This window comes from Podarcis vaucheri, assembly GCF_965113315.1.
Source record: "Podarcis vaucheri genome assembly, chromosome: 3".
Taxonomy (NCBI): domain Eukaryota; kingdom Metazoa; phylum Chordata; class Lepidosauria; order Squamata; family Lacertidae; genus Podarcis; species Podarcis vaucheri.
Genome location: NC_138761.1, coordinates 61,185,185 through 61,201,794, shown reverse-complemented (window position 1 = coordinate 61,201,794; position 16,610 = coordinate 61,185,185). Strand labels below are relative to the sequence as shown.

General features: G+C 39.1%; 1 protein-coding gene across 5 annotated transcripts in view; it reads left to right on the top strand.

Annotated features, from left to right (window-relative positions):
- UTRN (utrophin) overlaps window positions 1-16,610 on the top strand; it is a gene marked incomplete at its 3' end in the record, with an annotated part of 322,774 nt that overhangs the window by 264,675 nt on the left and 41,489 nt on the right. For all 5 annotated transcript variants that reach the window (XM_082215859.1, XM_082215861.1, XM_082215860.1 and 2 more), the window contains 3 exons: window positions 2,048-2,109; window positions 2,668-2,742; window positions 9,594-9,795. In XM_082215859.1, coding sequence (XP_082071985.1) covers window positions 2,048-2,109; window positions 2,668-2,742; window positions 9,594-9,795 — 339 coding nt within the window. The remainder of the gene's footprint in view (window positions 1-2,047; window positions 2,110-2,667; window positions 2,743-9,593; window positions 9,796-16,610) is intronic.

Here is a 16,610-nt window from a genome sequence, read left to right as displayed (position 1 = left end):
ATCTACTTTTTATTTATTTATTTACAGTCCTCCGTGTGCCAGTAGCGGTTTAGTCATGCTGGCCACAAGACCCAGAAAACTGATTGTGGACAAACGCTTCGGCCTGAAAGTGAGATGAGCGCCACAACCCCATAGTTGCCTTTGACTGGACTTAACTGTCCAGGGGTCTTTTACCTTTTTACCTATTGTAAAATTCTTAGCAACATCGCTTAGAATCATAAGTGTCAACCAAGGGTCATCTCTTCCAACCTCCTGCAATGCAGGGATCCTGCCCGCAGCTGTCCCTAGGTTGGTTCAAACTACCAACCTTCTGATTAACAGCCAGATGCACTGACCTATTGCTCCACCTTTTTATGATAACTGCACTTCAAAAGGACCTGTTTCAAAGACATGCTAGTAAGGTGTGGTGCAGATGTGCTTGGTGATGTGTTGTATGTGTCCAGAAGCCATAAGATGCACATTTTTGCATTGTCTCTTTTCTGTATTGTTCTTTACCCATGCTGTAAAGTCTGCTCAAGTCGCCTCAGTATGGCATCATAATGGTCTAGTTTCACTAGAGACCGGGACTTGCTTACTCTAAACTTGATGCATGTTCTATGCCACATAGGCATCATCCTTTTTCCTGCCCTTGGTTCTGGTTTGGCAGTATAAAGGAAAGTAGATTATGTAGCTAGCTAGGGCAAAAATCACTGGGATTTTCCAGTACAGACCCTATTAAAATTGGCTAAAGTTTTAAAAATGCAATGGATATGTTCTTACTCAGCTGTACTTTTCAGTGTGGCTCATACAAGGAAACTTCCTGATAGATTTTGCACACCGGCATTATAAATTACTTTCAAGTCAGTGTGGTTTCTTGTTAGAGCAAGTTTGAGTTTAAATAAAGTGAGAGAATATAGTGTACTGCTTCATTAAGTACTGCTTAATTTGCTAATATATAGGGTTCATTTAATATTAAATCACATTGTACATTTGATGGGGGCGGAGGTTGTTCTATGACAAATCTACTGAAATTAATTTTCCAGTTACTGATGAAAATTTATACAGCAGAGTGTGGCTGGAATTAGTATTCTTACAGACTAATAATTTATGGAAACAGAAAATGACAAATCGGCAGCGATAGATCTGAAAGTTTTGTGAGAAGGCTAAATTTAATCTTATATGTATGGTTGGATACACAAGATCTTGATGGGTTAAATGGTGGATAAAATTGTAATATTCATTGCATTGGAATGCTCTTAGAGGGTAAATGTAGCAATGCATTAAAGTAATTACTCCGTGATCTTTAGCACGAGTGAGTTAAAGGTCATTTTTGTACTCCAAGTACATTATTAACTATTAAGGTTAATATGTATACTGATACTTTTGACTATTGAGGAAAAGGTTCTCTATATATTTTTAAACCAATGTAACATTTAGCTTCTTTTCTTTAAACAAACTAGAGAGGAAGAGAGATACTTGTGCCTTGCTGATATTGTGATACTTCCCAAATGACTGGGATCTTGAAATTAATACAAGACTCGGTGTGTTCACAATAGCTAAACTATTTCTGGTTACTCATGGTATTTGACATACGTTAAGTCCAAGATACCGTGATGAGTAGAAAACTCTGAAAGGAGGATGCTTGTACATCCTTCAAAATAGGGAACTCAGATTGGCAGCCAGAATGATCACTTGCGTGCGAGCTATGAAATTGTAATTTGACGCACACACCCCAAGGTGTTTTGATCACTTCCAAAATCTGAAATGAAAACTTCTTGGAAATCTTTTCTCAAAAAAGATAGCTAGACACTCCAACATTGGTGAGGTACTGTATTTCCCTGAAAAGGCTTAAATTTGGCACACATTGTCGAAGAGACCCTAATTAATAGATAAGACTGAAACTGTACATATTTGCACTTAAAAATTATAAGGTTGTGAACTGTATGTCGTAACAAGTCAGCATTCCAACACAACACAAGCTGCATATGAGCTGGAAGGTTGTGCTGTGAAATGAAATATTTAATTTTTGCTTCTTGGTGGCTGAAAATATGATTCTTTCTTTTAACAGTCATCAGACGCAGACAACCTGCTGGGATCACCCTAAAATGACCGAACTGTTCCAGTCATTAGGTAAGTGCACTTCTCCTTTGGTAAAACTAAGTCACAAAAAGTCTATCTGATAGCTGGTCAAAGTGTTTATTGCTAAATGTAGGATTTCACTGAATGTGCAGATAGGGGGTAATCCACAGTACATAAACATGTTATTGGTGCCGGTTACAGAATGAATGTCATGGGGGCATGGCATATTGTTTATTTACTAAGGCCTCATACGATGCCCATGAAAGGTCTTATCAAATATGGTGCTCTGTATTTTGCTACATGAAAGCTATAGGTTCCAGGCACAGACAGATTTTACTTGTACATTTCTATCCTGGAAGTTTTGGCAGAACTTTTTAAAATGTTTCACAAGTGTTGTCATCTTTTCCACTATTTTGACTGGAAACAGACCTTAAAATCAATTTAGCTTGATATAAATTACTGCTTCCCTTCCCTTTTTTGTCTCGGGTGTGTGAGTGTTCATGCATGTGTGCACGTGTTTTAACTGACAACAAATTCATGACGATATGACATTGAACAAAATGGTTCCTTATAATACTCTTACATTTCTGCCCTTTGCCATTTTTTCAGCTGATTTGAACAACGTGCGCTTTTCTGCTTATCGCACAGCCATCAAAATCCGGAGGCTACAGAAGGCATTGTGCTGTAAGTTTACTTCTCAAAGCTCATTATTTTTTTCAGCAAAGAGGTCTTGCAGATCCTCCTCCTCAAAGGAACTGATAACCAAAGACAGATTCATACTTCCAGCTTGCTGATTGTGGTCACCTATAGTATGGGTTGTTGAAAATCAGTATAGTTAATGGACAAGTTAGCACAATGACATCTCCCTTATCTTTTCAGAACTAACATTCTCGTTGGGAAACAAAATTATATGAGCTGAATGAACGAGTATTTATAAACAGTGAAAGATCCAGACTAATAAATGATTGTAGTACTCATAGTAGATCTGCAGATGTGGGCTTTAAATGCTTTTAGGTATTATTATTTTTTAACTCCCTGCATGTACAAAACTTATTCTTCCATGTCCTGACAGCGATGTGAAACCAGAAATTTTAACCTGTCCTGGTACAATTTAAAGTTCTCAACTGCTTGGATCCTTGAAAATTTCACCTCCACTTGCTTTCATCACAATTCCTTAGATTAATTAACATCATTTAACACTGGTGATCTATGTATCCAGTCGGGGGCTTTGATTTGTGTATCACTTAGCCAGCCCAGGAGAACTGAGCCATGAAAAACTCTTTAATGGTAAACTTCAGCTATAAGTTTGTTTTTCCCCAAGAGACGCTTCAGTGCATTTCTTTCCTCTCTGGGGTTGGTTTTTTAAATTTTTTTTTTAAAAAAGGACACCAGTTGAACTAAATTATTTTTAAACTTTACAGACTGTCAGTGCATTTGGGATGAAGCTGGGAAAGGGGGGATCTTTCTGAACCTGTCCAGTTGTGTCTGGGGCAGTGCAGCATGGCACCTTCCTGTTTCAGCAAAATGGGACACAGCACCCTTAGTTGTCACTGTGAAAGAAGTCGTGGTAAAAGGCTAATAGTGTTTGCCAGTTTCATCTCCTTTTCAGTCTGCCCACCAGATTCAACCCTGAAGTTCTTATGAGAGAATATTCAGCTAAGCCTTAAACAATAGATAGTACAGTGGTACGTCAGGTTACAAACACTTTGGGTTACAGACTCCGCTAACCCATAAGTAGTACCTTGGGTTAAGAACTTTGCCTCAGGATGAGATCAGAAATCGCGTGCCGGTGGCAAGAAGCCCCATTAGCTAAAGTGGTACCTCAGGTTAAGAACGGTTTCAGGTTAAGAACGGACCTCCGGAACGAATTAAGTTCGTAACCAGAGGTACCACTACTGTATGTGTATTGTCTGTGATTTTATGCATTGGCTAATGGGAATTCAGGCATGAGACTCTTTAAACGTTAAAAATTATGGAAATCTGTGCATAGTTTTGTCCTACAATGTAAGGAGGCATGGAATTTTCTGAAAAACTTGGATGTCAAATTTACCGGCACAGATTCTCTCTCCGCCCCCGCTCCCCCCAATTACTGTCTAATTCGTTGATCTTGATGAAAATGAGTTATTCTCCCCGACTTGGCTAAAAAGATGAACAATTCTTGCATATTATATGCATTATTATAAGAATCCCTATAATGTAATATTATACACATACCTCCAGGTTTTCTAAAGTTGTGAGCACATAAACAGATACATACTATGTATACAACCATATAAAAATACTTACATATTAATACCTATAAAATTATGGTGCAGAAATATAGTAAAAGGGGCTTTATTCTTTATGTAGGTATGTGTCTCTGTATGTATGCATAATATATACATCTTCTTTGTACATAATATTATGTATAACTAGCTGGTGCTTTTTAAAAACCCCCACAAAAGCCACCAATGTAGGGCATAAGTGAGTGCTCAGTGCAAGTGGCAGTCTGATGTGGGCAAAGCTCAATTGGGTTGGAACCATCAAATTCTCTGCCTAAAACCACTTAAAACAGATTTCTCCTCAACCCCTCTTTGTATGTAAGATGAGGGGAAAGCAAAAGCAGCCTAGTGGATGAGTCTGGCTGAGCAGTTTCTGCACCTCTAGTAAGCAGGTTCATACAGGAGAGCTGCTCTTCATGTTGTGATTGCTTCACTCAAGCATTCTTTTGTGAAGTAGAATAGCACTGAAGCCAGCTGAAAGGCAAGTGTCTGAAGAAGGGAAAAAACTGAAGCGAAGAAAGTGGAGAGATAACTCAGGCACTGTTCAGTGGGTTAGTAGTAGCACTTTTATTTTTAGTCCTCTCCCAAAAACCTCAATGTTTGCACAATTCAGCTGACAAGTTACTGGAAATCTCTCTAGTGCTGATGAGGTGCAGAATGACTACAAATGACTCAGCTGAAAAATCCTAGTTTGCAGTCTGCCTTGCCAAGTCCAAACACAATTTTGTCTCTTAAGCTAATCCATCTGCAACTGAAATGCTAACCTGTGAGTTTGTATTCCTTTTTACTATTAAACAGCTTTGAAAGTAAAATACCCTACAGTCTCTATTCAGAAATATGCAGCTTCCTGTGTAATAAGATCCTGCATTTACTTAATTCGAAATTCAACAGTGTATAAGCCTTGAGAAAATACTACTTTGTTCAGCCTTTAGCAAAACACCTGACAAATGTCAATTTTCTGTCCTTGCTTTGCAAAGTGTTGCCTTGGTGGCCTCTCATGTAGAAAGGAGCAAGTTGTTGTTGTTTTTTTTGCTTTATATCATCAGAGGGCAACGAAAGAAAGTCAAGAACCTCTAGAGGTTTCTCTATTCTTAAATTTGGACAAGCAGGTAGTCGAAATTTCTATGCCTCGTCCTTATGTACCATCCAAGCCAAGCTGTCATGCAGCTTCCATTTAAAATTGGAAATCATTTCCCATAATTTAAATGCAGATAGTCTCTAAAGATGTCAGGCTGTATAACACTTCAGCAGGGCTAATGCACTAAGGCAAAGAGAGTGTCAGATTGAATCACTTGAAATAGAGGGCCATCATCTGACTGTTAGATGTGACAAATTGCTGTCACAGCTTAACAGTGGCAAACTGTAAAGGCCTTTTGGGGGAAAACCACAAGGACGTGTCTGAAGTTTGTGTCTTAGGGCCTTTGCCAATGTAAGGCGCTCCAGTAGAATGCTTTTCAAATTGTAAATGTGGAAACCATTAATTACTGCCCATCCATCTAGATTTTGCAAAAGAGACTATTTAGCAGGATGAGGCTGGGAATTGTTTTAATTCAAACCAGAGAAGAATTTTGAAGTTTGTAGACTTGCCCTTCCTTTTGTGAGCCTCTAAAGTTAATTTCGAAGCCTGAGCTCAGAGACCTTCAGTGATATCCAGCTTTCTAGGTCCAGATCAAACTTAATGGCTATATTTAGCGTGACTAGACAGTGACGGACTTCTAAGCATTTACAAGGTCGGTGGAAGACGCCTACAAGGAGAATAGCTTGACAATGACTCGGCAAACAGACCAAGCCATACACTGAAAGGGAAAGGAAACAAACCTTAAAAAAACAGGAGAGAGTTACTGCTAATTTTGTATCTGAGATGACAGCTGGTCAGTACCTTATTTAGCAAGAAGTCCCAGGTGGTCCCCAGACCATTTCTGACTCTTGCCCAGGAGCAATTCAGTGTGAATTTATTTGCTAATGGAGAGAAGATGAGGAGCATCAAGGACATCTTTTATTGTGTTACTGAGTATTTTTGTATTATTATGACATGTGTGCATACTGGGATTGGAGGAAGAGGAATCGAAACCTGTCTCCTGAGACTTACATAGCTCAACAGAAAGGGACTCATCTGCATTCTTCATAGATAAGGAAATACAAGCAGTGGCATTCTAGCTGTTACCACAGCCATATTGTTTGTGGTATCTGTTATTCCCCAGCCTTCCATATCCTGTTTCCTATGTATTACAAATTGCTCTGCCCTCTTATTCTCCCCCCCCCCCGCCCAGGACAGACAATAATTTATAATTCACTCTAGAATTGTCAGTCTTCCTTTCCTTCAGAATGATAGGTTACAGTGTTAATTCACTTCTGATTCTGCCTGCAAGAAAATAATTTGCAGGAAATGAAATTTTAACTTGCTCATTGTACACACCGTATTTTTCGCCCTATAGGACGCACCTTTTCCCCTCCAAAAATGAAGGAGAAATGTGTGTGCGTCCTATGGGGCGAATGTAGGCTTTCGCTGAAGCCTGGAGAGCGAGAGGGGTCAGTGCGCACCGACCCCTCTCGCTCTCCAGGCTTCGCGCACCTCTCCGCAAGCAGTGGGAGCCCGGCGCTGGGCTCCCACTGCTTGCGGAGAGTTGCCCGCGCGCTGAAGCCTGCGCGCGCTGAGCTCAGCACGTCCAGGCTTCGCAGACCTCTCCGCAAGCTGCGGGAGTCAGCGCTGGGCTCCCACGGCTTGCAGAGAGCTGCCTGTTAGGGGGCTGGGGTCAGGGGAACCTCGGGCTTCCCCCGCCCCAGTCCTGCGCCTGGGGAAAAAAATAATTTCCCCCCCTTTATTTATACAGTGAAAAGAATGCCAAGAAACTGCCATGGTTTGCTAAATTTTCAACCATTTCTAGTGAAAGATGTCTCTAAAGATTATGCTTCCATTTGGCTTTCAGCTTAAACTCTTTTTATGCCCATGAAATGTCTGTCTCCATAACTTAAGACTACTTGGGGAAAAATTCACGATCAGCTATTTTCCTTCTATCTCATTGTCTAGATGATAATTAGTTTCCCATAATCACTGTTGTAACTGAGTGTGCTTTTTGGAACTGGCACATATTCTTGTCATCATTCAAGACAGGAATTCATAGCAGAAATGTGATCTTCCATGAGGGATGCCTGTCAGTGGATATGGGCATGTTTCCATTATTGCTCTTTGTAGATCGTGAAGGGATTTTAAATGATACCTTAATCTGCATGTTCTGCCCAGAATTGTTAAGTGCAAATAGAATGTAGTAAGATGATTCCTAGTCAGGGCACTTTAAATCATCTTGATATAATGCTTGCATGTACTGGGAAATTCTCATCTCTACCCTAACAGAATTCTTGGTTCCAACTGCAAATCTATAAATATTGCCTGAATACTCAGGCTTTTCATCTGGTACCAGCATTATGGTTAAAGATAGAAGAGTATGCACGCGTTCACTGTATGTATGTAGTTTAGAAATTTTTATTCCACTCTTCAAGCAGTAGCCTCTCAGAGTAGCTTAATGTTTACAAGGTTCTTCAGCAATCAGAAGGCTTTAAAAGTTGGTGGATACATTCAGCGCTACCCCCTGAGAATGACTGCAGTTTAGTTTGGTATTACATGCATAACCACTCTGAGCATAGCTTATCTGGAAAGGTGGTATGTGTGTAAAAGCACAATGGCATGCATGACTGAAGTTGGGAGGACATGGACGGCACAACATCATGACTCAAGTGTTCCCTATAGCAAACAAAGGATTTCTGTCCTTACAAAGCAAATGCCTTTGAGCAGTTAAATGCTGACTGTACATGTACGGATTCTCATTTAACATACCATGCTGCAGAAGAAATTCTTAGGAAATGCTTGTTAACAGCCTACACCCATAAGAGTCTACATGAGCTGTAAGATCAGCATCTGCCTTCTGGTCCACTATGAAAACTCAAATATTAGTGAGTAAAAGGGACAGGGCTTTTTTTTTTTTTTTTTTGGAGGGGGGTGGTTCCACATCTCTGGAACAACCTCCCCAGGGAAATTAAGCCTGGACAGCCAATAAAATCCAGACTCCAGAGATCAGCAAAACGGGACGTTTATTTAGGCATTACAAGGTCAGTGGAACCAAGGCTGTCTTTACCTGGGGTGCGGGGCACCCAGGCGCTGAATTCTGGGGGGTGCCAGGTGCCCACCGCTGAAGCCACCTAAGCATATTGTATTGAGCTGCTATGCGACAGCAGAGTCAGCGGCACCTTTGACACGACTGAACTGGCACTGGTTTTAGAAAAGCTGGTTTTAAACAAAATAACCCCCCCAAAAAAACCACCTCCTTTTGGACCCATGCAGACGTGAACGCTATTTATCAAATGATAATAGTGACATAAACATAATAAAAGTTAATTTGGGGGCTAAACTAAATTTGGGGGCGCTGGGCAGATCTTTGCCCCCCGGTGACACATATGCTAAAGACGGCCCTGGGTGCAACACAACTTCAACCAGCAAGTAGTGGTGGATGACACACCAAATATGAAAATAGCGCTAGCTTTATGCACTTCCAAGCAAAGGGGCCGTTAAGCTTATATATGGCAAGACTTCCTTCTACTAGCTTCTACTTGTTTAATCACAAGGCACAGCAACTTTTTTTTAACTTCCTTATCTTTTCCTGTACAATAGTTTCTAATAACAAAGTCCTCCTCATGTGCTACTTCATCCTTCTCACGGCTCTCTTGCAAGCACAACCTTCACATTTCAGCCTTCACTTGGTCAGCCCTTCTTGCACACATTTCAATTTCATTCTATAATTTCAATAATTTCTCTGACAGAAGCACAAATTGCCCACTCTTTGCAGACCTTTATGATAATTTTAAAGACTTGGGTCCTCCACTGTGTGTTTGATTAACTTAACACACTCTGCTTTCAACTGACATTTTAGCTACTAACTTATTTGTAATTTTAAGGATCATGTATTGAATGTTATTTGTTGTTTTTATGGTTTCATTATTTAATCTGTATTTTAAAATATGTTGCAATCTGCTTAATGAGGGATTTTACCATGAAAAATTGGCCAGAAATTTGTTACATATAAGAAAATTAATAATACAAACATAGATTAAGAGCTAAATAAACACATCACATATTAGAATAAATTCTCTTTTAAAATTAGAAGTAGATTTTGGGTGCACTGGTGTGTCAATTGATTCGTGTGTGTGTGTGTGTGTGTGTGTGTGTGTGTGTGTATATATATCGTCATTCATTAAATCTTCTCTGCTTGACTATTTTGCCAGTGGACTTGTTGGACTTAAATACAACAAATGAAGCTTTCAAGCAGCACAAGTTGACTCAAAATGACCAGCTCCTTGGTGTTCAGGATGTAGTCAGCTGCCTCACTACGATTTACAGCGGAATGGAAGAGAAGCACAAGGAGTTGGTGAATGTTCCAGTGTGTGTAGATATGTGTCTCAACTGGCTGTTGAATGTTTATGACACGTAAGTATGAGATGTCAGGCACTAAATAAACATTGCTCATAATGCTGCACTGCTACATCTGCATGTACAACAGTGACTCACTGAGACTAAAAATCAGATCTGGCATTAGTTCAGGCTGAAGGCTCTGTGCTGAGGATACTGAGGAAGCTGCATTTATTTAGGCTGCATTTACATGGCAGTTTATACCATTTTCTTGATGTTTCACTAACTGTTAATTTTCGGATTGTATTTTAACTTTCACATGATGTAAAAGCCACTTCTGTAAATAGAGTGGAACATCGCACAAGTTTGGTGCTCCCTGCTGTGTTATTTGCAAATCATTTTTTTTTTCTAGAAGCAAAACAGAAGAGGGAGAGGTAAGTTACCTTGCATGTGTGTTCACACAGCAAAGTTCCTTTGCTGCCTCCAACCAAAGCAGAATAAAAGGCAATACAGGAATTTAATCTCCCAGCAGACCTTGGTGAAGTTGAACCATTTAGACTGAAAAGCAGGAAGGTTGTAATCCTAAAAACATTATTCTGGAGGAAAGGTCTATGGAGCTTCCGTCAGAATCAGTTGTGGTTATGATTGTCTGTTAAATGCAAGTGCTTCCATTTAATTGGAAATCAATATTCTATTGGGCTTTCTGGAGTACATCTGCCCCTCTAAGACTTGAGTGATGCATTCTTATTCTGGAATCTACAGCAAAGGAAACTCCCCCCGCCTCCATCAAATAAGTTAGTATTAAATCCACTGAATATTACTATTTCTAATCCAAGTGACTGATGGGTAAAAGAGTCTCTCTTCTTCTCCCACTATTTGCCAAAAGACCAGACAAATAAAACCTTTTAAAATGCAAGAAAGAAACCCCAAAGACTATATATGTACATATAACACCCACCAGCCTCTACAACTTTTCTTCTATCATCAAGTTAGGCTTACTGGCCCTTGAGGCCCTGAGCTATGCTGGCCAGTCTGGGCTTAGTGTGGAAAAATGCATTTCTGTTGTCATATATGGGAAAGGTATGAAACCCCTTCATTTCCTGATCTTTCCTTCCCATTGCTAACAATAGCAAACTAGTACTTAACTGAAAAGATGAAAAGCTTTTGACTTCAGAACTTAGTTATGTTCTATGTAACACTTCCAACATGCCCTTTATTGTGCTTGCCTCTGTGGTTCATACTCTGTTAAGTAATATGAATGACTAATCCACATTTTAATGAGCAACATAAATATTTCAGCTTAGCATTTCAGAGGGTGCAATGTGGTAGAAGACTAAACAAGAAATGGACCTTGCATACATGGTTCTGTGCTTACTGAAATCCATATCAGTGTGAATGTAGCTGTCACTGCAGTGCGACACTCAACAGGAAAGCAAGAGTGATATTCAAGAAATGTGCATGACAGCTTGCATTGTGTGACACACACTGCTACAGTCATTTGCATTTTGTAGAGCATGCTATATGACTTATGCTCTCAGTTGTAAATGCCTTTATAAGATCTAGGAACATCTGTGTAAGCTATGGGGTAGCTTAATCATCATGTGACTTACAGTGCCTCTATTGATGTGTTCTCTAAAGTCATGATCTATTTATGCATATATTCTGTTTTTTTAAAAAAATGATATTTATTAGAAGTTTAAGAATTACAGAAAAAAGAAGAAAAGAAAACAACAAAAAAGTGACAAAACATACAATACATAAAAGGAGAAACATAAAAAACAATACAACAATGCAGCAAAAAAACCAACAACCAATAACATTAAAACACACATCCAATGTTCCATATCTTTATCTTTCATTTACTTGTTTCATCGACTTCCTCACACCTCCCTTTTCGTATTCTAATTTAATTAATTGTTTCAGCAAATTCTTTCCATCTTTCTCAATTTTTGTTATATAATTTATCTTGACGATCTAACCTATTAATTAACTCAGCAAATCCTTTCCATCTTTCACTATATTCTGTCATTCAATTTACCTTAATTTATTTAACCTTATCTTACCATAAAAAAACCTTAAAACTTAAAACTTAATGCTTGTTTGTACATAACTCCTTATATCATTTCTACTAAAGCCAAATAATTTCATTCCAACATTTTTCCTAATACTCATTAATTTTACACTAATTCTCAAAGTAATTTTTTTAAAAACTTTCTTCCAATCTTCATCCAATGTCTATTCTTCCTGGTCTCGGGTTTTGTCAGTCCTTCTTATCCATTCCATCTAGTCCATCAACCTGGTGATCTTATGTCCGAGGCTCTTAAGTCTTTTCCATGTCCCTTCTGCAGATCTTCTTCTTGTTTATACCTGCACTTTACTTTGTCTTTTGTTGATCTTTTTCTTAATTTCTTTCCTTTCTCATTGGGGGGTAGGTCTCGGGAGGACTCCAATCCAAAAATATCTCCATCTCCCCTCAGCAGATCAGCCCATTCCCCACAGTCAACACTGTAATCCAGAAAGTATTTAAAAGCATGTTTCAAAGTCCTTCCAAAATTAAGAGCCCTCACAACTCCAGACCCCCCCCCCCGGTCCACTCCAGATTCAAACTTCAAGAACAGCGGCTTATGCTCCTGCAAGACCTCGAGTCTCTCCATTTGTGTTACTTGAGGTTCAACAACAACCTCCTCCATTATCTTCTGCACTTGCACTTGCCCTGTCAAAACAGGTTCCTGAATGATTTCTATATGGGTATTCACCGTTTGTCCAAAGTTTTTAACTGCAACATTCATCAAATCCATCTTCTCATGCATCTGCTCCAGCAAAGTGCTTGTCTTGCAAAAAGCAAGCACCAAAACTTCTTCTAAACACATTTTTATTCAAGGTCAGAGTCTGGTCAGAGTCTGGTGTCACGATCCTAATCTTCACTGCTGTGAAATCCCCAGCTCGACTCCAGCAACAATTTAACAAGCTCCCTCTAGAGGAGACAATTTCTATTTGTATCCATCTTTTAAAGGCAGGACCAACAAAAGAAAATTACTTTCATTTTTCAAATATTTTGTTTCTTTTGAATGCAAAAGGCAACATTGGAATCAATTTGTTTCTCTTTTTTAACTATCTGTCAAAAGACGTTTCATTCACAGTCAATGAACTTCCCCATAAATTTCTGTCTCTGACATCCCGTTCCCAGGTTTGAGATGGTGGAAATTTATCTTTCTTTACTCTCTCTCCTGCAGGCTTGAACAGTCAAAGATTCCCCCCTTTTCTCCTGCTTCCAAGAGGGGTTTTGGTGGTGATAACTGAAGGAATTTTAGACCTTTATATACGACTTTCCAAACTTTAGCTTGCAGAATTTTTGCTTCAATCTATTTACAAAAACGGGAGGCAGACTTCCTGTTTAGAACCTTCCCGCTTCAGTGCCAAATTAAAATGTTTCTTAATCCAATTTTCCGTTCTACTCACGGGTACTTGTTTAGAGTCCAATTGTCCACAGGAAAAAGTCAGCGCTCTCCGGCAACGGCTGTGCGGCTTCACTCCGTAAAAGTAGCGGTTGATTCAAAACACCGCACCACTCACCCCACGTCGCTTCGGATTCCCGAAAAAGGGTTTCCCCGCGAGTAGGGGAGGCGCTCCTGGTGTCAGCCGAATCCCACGTTCCCAGGCTTCCTCCACCTGGGATTTTTGAAGGGTCTCCACCTTCGCCGCGGCGGCAAGACCCGATTTTCACGGAGCGGGTTCCTCTCGGTCAGAGGAACTCCGCCATTGCCGATGGTGCTAACCCAGAACATTTATGCATATATTCTGCTTCTAAGCAATAGAATTCAGAATTGCAAATCCTTCAAATGTCAATGACTGCATAATTACTTGAAATCATTGGTCTCTTGTTGCACTTATTCAGAAGTGTTGGAAGGAATCCTATATGAAATCATACTTTAACTGATGCCCAGAATCTGCGCAAAGAATGAATATTATTATAATAATAATTTTTAACATGGGCAATCAGAGGATTTATGGTTCATTAACGAAGAAAGTGGGCAGGGAGAAAGAAAGCAATTACAGTTTGTGTAAACAGGTTAAATGAACAATTTTTGAAAGGTACTCACTCAGTAGCTAGGTAATTGCATTGCACATTTCTCATTTGGTTGTGCTACATCTGTCAGGTATAGACATCTAAGCTAGGGCTCCGAATGTGTGAATTCAGAAGCAATGTGCTGAAATATATAATGTGTCATAGAGAGATATGAAGAAAAGGACTCCAGTGCTGCTTTCTAATGGAAAAGCTTGAATTCTTAGAGCAGGGGAACCATTGGGTTTAAAAGGGAAACTATTTTCATAATAAAAAAATCAAAGATAACCATGTTAGTTCATAAAAATCCACAGTTGGGCAATTTTTTTATTAGGACTAACAAAAATAAATAAATACACATTTCCCAAGTTGTCCAAAACTCGTCATCAGATGAAGAATTTTGGAAAACTTGAAAGCCCACCACACTTTGTGATTGCTTCCAGTAAAGATATGGTCCTCCTGCAGGTTTTAGAGTATTCTCATAGTTTTCTTCTGCATGTCATCCTCTCACTGATTTTAAATGAAACCCACACATATGCTGTTTAAATGTAAGAAACAACATTTTCTAGTTTCACATTCTTGCCTTAATGCATTTTAAGGATTACTATTGTCATCATGATGTACCATCTCCAGGTGTGAGCTTCCCCCAAGCATCAGGTTGGCCACAGTGAGAACAGGATACAGGAATGGATGGGCCACTGGCCTTTTCTTATATTATTAGAAGGCTGGGAAATCCTATCTGAAATTCAGGTTCCTGTGTTGCACCATCAGAGCTTATGGCATGATATAAATTATTTTGATGTAGAAATTGTAAGATTTAAAACTCGATAAAATATATTAGAAGAGATCAAGAAGGGACGAGAGTAGAGGAAAATGCACTCACATGACTTGATTGACAAATCCATCTTGACAGTGCTGTCATTCCTAATTTCCATGGTGACGCTGTGTGTGTGAAATTTGAATCTTGACATTGCTCTAGCTCAAAAACATAAAAAGTTAACATCTCAAGAGGCCTGCTAGATCAGACCCATCTATTCCAGCATCCTTTTCCCAGGATGCTGTCAGATGCCCTGTCAGATGCCCATGAGAGAAGCATATAGACAGGATCTGAGCACCACAGTGCTCTCCCACTCATGTTCCTCATCAGCTGATATTCAGATATTCAGCTCGTGCAACTTTGCAATCTTGCAAATGGCCTTAGGTTGCCACTAATTCATCACTTAACATTTTTATTGTTTGTGTCATTGTTGTATACAATTTTTGAAGTAATTAACGCACCTACAAAAACCATCTGCTTCTCTCATGCTATTGTTAATCTAGAATTTAATTAGCTGCACAGACTGAAGAAACATTTGCTGTTAAGCATGCTTACAGATGTTTATGGCCTTTATAAGATATTAAATGAAAACAATTGACAGGAACACCTATTATCCTTTCTATTTCTGGAACATCAAGAACTGTTTATCCCTCACATTAGGTCAACAAGCAGAACAGAGATGAAATCTAATATCTTTGAACTTTATTTTTTCAAGAACTCAAAGGTTAAATAATTGATTAACATCTGCGCTCTAAATAATTTTCAGCATTAAACATAAGCCTATCAATAGTTTATTTGAAATATCTTTTAAGTCTCTAGTACTGAAAATTCAATATATAGGCAAAGCGTGACCTTTACGAATGAGAGGGAACATATGGACCTATTTGACAGAGTTACTATGTTTTGCCATTTTGATAAATTTTGAGTTCTGAGAAAGATTTTTTTTAGATATCGCAAGCAGACTGCTTTCTAAAAGCTAATTATTAAATTTATTAAGCTGTTGCAGATAGCCAGCTGTGATGTACAGCCCACCTGTGTGTTTCTCTGCACCAGGCATAATTTTATGCACCTCTGTCATGCCTTCTCTTCCTCATCTTTTTTCAAAACTAAAAAGTCTAATACACTGTAGCCTTGATCAGAGTTGCTCAAATTGCTTCATTATTTTAGTTGTCTTTTTTTCTGTACATTTTACAGCTTTACAATATCCTTTTTTTGAGATGCAGTAACAAGAAAAATACAAATTATTCCCACAGGGACAGACTTTGGTATTTCAGATTTCAGCAGTGCCCAGTGCTAGCCCAATTCTCACCCTCCATTCTGCTCAGTTCACTTCATCATAGTTGTGATGCCCTGTTGCGCCCCTAGGCTCAGCGCCCGGTGTGGTGGAAGTGGTTGCACTGCCATAAATTCGCCTCTGATTCCCACTGTGGTCACATCATAGATCTGTATAAAGGCATTGTGATATTGGCACTTTTATTTCAGTTCCTTTCCTAATGATTCCTATAGCAGGGACTGGCTCAGCTATATTTAGCGCTGAACATGTGCAAGATGAAAACGTGACTTTCTAATGAGTAGCTGGCTCTCATATTTTTTTAAAAAATATTTTGATGTTGGTAGTCTGCTTTTTGTGAAGACACTAAACATTTTAGTGTTAACTCAGACTAGAATCCACTGATTGTTGTTAATAATAATAATAATAATAATAATAATAATAATAATAATTTATTTATACCCCACCCATCTGGCTGGGCTTCCCCAGACACTCTGGGCAGCTTCCAAAAAAATATTAAAATACTGTAATACAGTATTTTACAGAAATGTCCACGTGATTTACCAAATATATTAGTGAGGTGGAAATTTTGTCCTGTGGGCTTAATTAGGGCTGTGAGGCCATTATCCCTGACCCACACCTGACATCATATGTGGAACAGGTAGTGACAATTGTTAACATATAGTGGCTGCTGAAGGAGTCATTCTGTTCATGGAATGAGCTTGGGTCTAGCAGAAACTTGA